Genomic DNA, 5,242 nt, shown 5'->3' with positions numbered 1-5,242 from the left:
TTTACTATCCAACATTTGATATTATTTATATCCTCGAAGGCAAAGAAACGAGAGGAAGCAAAAGTCCATCACACAGCCAGGTGGCTGCCAAACAGATCGTTTTTTCAGGGCCACTCAACAGTATTTTGAGCCTGCCAGGATTGACAGGCTCCAAGCATTATATATCATTTCTCAAGCATACATAATTTGGTTTCAGCCACAGTAGGGGTAGTTTGCTTCACCCAATAAGGATAATGATGAAAGTGATCACCGATTTTGTGATGACATTCTCTCGGATCCATGCCTTTGGCGGAAGCTGCCAGATCTGATGCTGGGATCTGAACCACCACCAGCCTGATGGAATGTGCTCCTACCTGAATCTCTGTCAACCTGACTTACTGAGAATGGTGGCAAGTGACTTTCCCATGAACGATATCGAGCTGGAGGAGGATTTTCTGCTTCTTGGAAGTTCCGACTTGATGCTCCTGATGGGATGAAATAGAAGCCAGTCTGATCGGATGATGAGGCAACCGTTCCCACTTGAGACAAGCCTCTATGACTGCTGGATCTTCGGCTTCCAGAAACAACTGGTGTGTGAATGGGCGGAGAATTTCCAGGCTGTTGTTGTTGGTAGTATGCCTGAAGGGCTTGAACTCTATCACGTGCCCGTGCATTGCTACCCTGGTAAGGTGGAATCATTGAGGAAGCAACGGCACTCCCAGTTCTAGCACTAGAACTGTGGAAGAAAGAGGTGCATATGATGCAATTATATAATCCAGAATGAAATGAAATGAAATACAAGTAAAAACAAAGGGGATATCTATTTCAAATGCCGAGGATTATCTGTTTCTTCAACCTAAATGGTGTCAGGTGGAAGCCTACAATTAACTACATTTTACACGGCAAAGAAATTAAATTTTCTGAAGACATACATACCTATGACCAACAAGGAATGGATGCATTAAAGATCCTGACCTTGGTGGAAGATCTGAACTAGTTCTAGCTGACCTTTGAGTAACAGGTGGAACTGAAGGTTGATCTGCATTACCTATTCGATTGCCTGTTGTTGAGAAGGGAGGAGAATGGTGCTCCCAACTGTGATAATGGATATCCATGGCAGGAAAAGCATAGGAACTAGGGATCTCACTAGGTACTGAAGGGCCGTTCCAGTGATTGTTAAAACTAGAACCATCTGAAACACTGACACCAGAGTTCGTAGATGAAGGGTGAATTGGTCCAAAATAAGCAATATATGGGCATGGATGGGTAGCAGATGATACTGCTGCAGTATGTTCGGCGAATATGGCATGCCCTAATAGATCATGATCTGCATCATAATATCAGTCCTATCAATACAGTTATCCATAGCGCCACCAGTGCTAGAATCTGAAAGAGAACCATTACATAAACAGGACAGAGGAATCTCTTACATGAATTTGATGGAAATTCTCCTTCCCTGCAACATAGAAAAAATGTAACACCTTAGACAAAAAGCAGTGCCCTACTTGAAAACAGAAACAGAAACCAAGCAGACTGAATATATAGAAAAAGTAAAACTATTGCTCCTTTAGAACCTAAAGCAGTTTCAAGGTACAGGAATTGGTGCATTCCTCCGATCCATTTGTTTCCAAAGATCACATCATATCTATTGAACCACATAGTTTTACCCAAAATGCAGAAGAAATAAAAGAATAATCATTGACAGCCCGAATTTCAACTATCTCAGACTCCACCATCTAGCTGACACAAAAATCTGGTGCCGTTACCATGACTTGCGGTATTACATAGGCAATGCAAGTGGCAGATTGTAGTGGGAATTAGCCAATAAAACTCAGAACTTGTCTGATTCTATGGTAACATGCGGATTGCAACTTGTAGGTGCTCCGTGTAAAACTCAGTGTTTCTTGCAATTGTTTGATCACACAACAGATCTAAAACATCAGATTCTCAAGCTAAGCACATTATCAAGACTCTTTCAATCAAACGCTCTAAGTATTGCATCTTGAGAGCAAGTGATTGCCAATCAAGACATGGATAAGAGGAAAAGCTACAAGCATAAGATTAAGCAAATCCCAAATCATGACCCTTGGAGGGATAGATGTTCACTATTCAAATCACAGATTGCAGCTTTCAAAAGACCTTAAAGGAAAACATGGACTAGGCTGCATTTCCCAAAAAACCTGTTGGCAAATCAATTTTCCATTAGAAATCTGCCGCCCACATGCCCAATTATTCAATATTCAGTTTTCAGTCACACTTTATTTGTTTTAAAAGCCCAAAAAAACATTGCAAGATACAGGCCAGCTACATTTCACAGAAATAGTAACAGTTGGCACATAATTTTCCATTCGGAACTGCAGCATGTTCCCAATTATTAAGAATTCAGCTTTCTGCGATCACTTTCTTTGTTTTAGCTCCAGGTTTCACAGCTAAAAAATACTTCTCTCCTCCAGTCTCTTTGGGGTACCATCTGATTTCCGTATTAAAATCTTCCAATATCATACAAACACATACACCCACACACATATTAAAATCTTCCAATATCATACAAACACACACACACACATAAGAGTGCAGGTGTGTAAAATAGCAAGTGGAAAACCAATGATTAGAAAATTTAGTATAGGAACTAAAACAATAATGACTTTGAGCTCTAAAATGTAATTAATGCTTACTCAAAGGATGAAGGCAATCGTGCTAGGCTACCAAATGGACACCAATGAACTCCAAAGGACTGCAAAAACATTTAGAACAAAAAAATAAGGAGTGATAAATTTAAGTTATGTAAACAGCCCTACATGCACAGAATTAATTCCTTCAATGCATGTCATACCACAACCAGAAATACTACTGAGAGAAACTTGCAGAAAACACAAATTTAGGTGCCAACAGCACAAAGATTTAAAAGTAACTGTCCAGAAGGATGAGTCATTTCTATGATTTATCTAAGCATGAATAAAGCTATCTATATAATAAAGAGAGATGCAGATAGAAGAATAAACCTATTACTTTTGGAAAGGCTACGGCTAAGGCATAGAGCATTCGAAGTACAAAGTTAGACAGGATAGAAAAACCTTTTGATCCACCTCACTTTAGTAAAGCTCTCAGTTGCACTTTGGTAGCCTCTTCAATTCATCTCCCGAGGAAAATCCAAGGAACCTAGGGAACTGCAAAATGGCAAAGTTGTCCTTGTGCCTAAGTTCCAGGGACAAAACAAGTTTTAATCTGGCAATCTAATACAATCACTAATCTACCTGTGTGGCTGTGTCATTCTCCAAATTTAAGATACCAGGTATCTTGTTGCAAAGAAGATTGAGAATTCAACCTTACTTCCTAAGGTCCAAACTACAGAAAAAGAAAGAGGCCATGATGTTGATTTCATTGATGGTTAGTATTTCAACAATGAAGTTTGTATAGGCACCCAAATTTCTTTCTCCTTCCAATAAACCTGAAAAAATTTGCACACGCATCCTATCCAACTTGGTTCATTTATCTAAAACACCTAGTTGAAGATGGCTAGACTTTGCTGATTTGCTTTCTTTAATGACATGGAAAGATAAGGAAAAGGCTAAAAAAATAAAACATAGCCAAAAGCCTGGTTATACCACGCGACCGAAAAAGAAGAGGAATGTTCTTGTAAAATTCTCAAACAATCAAAAACATTTTCTTTTATTACAGCAACAGCAACCCTTAATTAGCAAAGCAAACCCAAATTAAAATAAATCCTAGCCTTCAAAATAACTTAATCTTAACCATCCAAACACTATAATAAGATAATGCAAAAACTGAACAGAAAAGGTAAGTAAACCCAATTGAAAGAAACTTGCTATGGTTACCCTTAAAACTTGACATACTATGATCTTGATCCTGCACCATTTGGTATATCCTAGTTTTATGGCTTTCTCAGCATTTACAATGGGAAGGAAACTACTTAGATAGCACTTTCAATTATACAGATTCTAGCTTTACATGCAATTAACCAAAGAAATTGACATTTTTACATCCATCCTTGATATTCAAAGTGCCTATGGACAGAAACAAATACTAATTACAAACAACAAAGGGTTGCCGCAATTAGGGGGTACTTGAAAGTTTAACATAGCATCAAAACTCAAAAGTAGATAGAAGGTGAACAGCAATGTTTAATTGACCACCATAAATGTGAACAGAATAAAAGCAAAGTACACATTTAGAGAGAGAAAAAATCATTTACCATTTCAGACTTTAAGAGAGAGAAAAAAATCCATTTACCATTTCAGAGTAACTTAAGTCATAAAGGTCCTCATCATGTGCCCAGTCATCCATGGTAAATTCTGGCAGTGAACGGCAGCCATTTGCATAGAGCCATTGACCCTTCTCAATTTTCCGACAATTAGGGCATTGCATTGCACCCTTTACATTAAATGCTGAACCGATGCAATCTGAAGATCATCATGACAAGATAAATTTCAAGCAAAGGGAAAATACAAACAAATACTAAGTAAACAATGAAATGCAAATGCAAAGTAAACGATGAAATACAGGTGAACAAATCAATCTGCCAGTAAATTAAAAAAAGCCTCGCTGGTATTCTCCAAAGGAGAGCAAAACAGACATGGAAGCATAGCGGGAAAAAAAAAACATAAAGAAAAAAAAAATCTCCAAGCATTCAATCATACAAAGAATCAAAATTGATGCTCCCAATGGAAGACCATTGAACCCAAGCACAGCTTTTCGGAAAAGCCTGTAATGGATTATCGTATATGCAATTTTCAAGGATCCAATTCCATGTTCTCCAACAAACAGTTATTGTGAATCTCTTGCCTCCCTCGCAAGGCATTTGTTGTGTTGTATTCCACTTATTTCAAAAACATAATTGATAGATATCTAACTTTCATTTTGAATAGCAAAAGGAGAGTAAATTTAGATGAAATTAATCCTGTGTGATGATATCTAAAGGGTAGCGTTTGGCATAAAGTGTTTTCCAAAGTAAAGTAAGTATTGCTGGATTGTACTTCTCAGCCACGCCACAATGTTACCAACCCGGAAAAGTAGACTGACAAGAATTAGAGGGAGAGCAGCCTAAGAGAACTGAGCAAGATTACTTAGCAAAAAGCATTTCTCAGTGAAGCAAGATTAGGGTTTTGGTATCTTCACTCTGTTAAAGACAAACACACACATTAAGGAACTGCAGAAATCTTCATAAACAAAGCTATCCTCAGCGCTCTCTTGTCAAAGCATGACTTCCGATTAGCTTAAATAACTTAAAGCTGTAAAAAATTCC

At 37.9% G+C, this 5,242-nt stretch overlaps 1 protein-coding gene across 1 annotated transcript; it reads right to left on the bottom strand.

Moving 5' to 3' along the window:
* On the bottom strand, nucleotides 1-4,433 carry LOC105134233 (uncharacterized). Its single transcript, XM_011038570.1, has 5 exons — nucleotides 4,231-4,433; nucleotides 2,655-2,713; nucleotides 1,410-1,435; nucleotides 916-1,306; nucleotides 1-715 (listed from the first exon to the last, which is right to left on the bottom strand). Exons 1-5 carry the CDS (start codon nucleotides 4,363-4,365, stop codon nucleotides 247-249), a joined length of 1,080 nt encoding a protein of 359 aa, XP_011036872.1. The 5' UTR covers nucleotides 4,366-4,433; the 3' UTR covers nucleotides 1-246.
* Between the last annotated feature and the right edge of the window lie 809 nt (nucleotides 4,434-5,242).

The sequence above is a fragment of the Populus euphratica genome, unplaced genomic scaffold (genome assembly GCF_000495115.2).
Source record: "Populus euphratica unplaced genomic scaffold, PopEup_1.0 scaffold158.1, whole genome shotgun sequence".
NCBI lineage: Eukaryota > Viridiplantae > Streptophyta > Magnoliopsida > Malpighiales > Salicaceae > Populus > Populus euphratica.
Note: the sequence above shows the minus strand (reverse complement) of the source record. Positions and strands in the feature narration are given on the sequence as shown.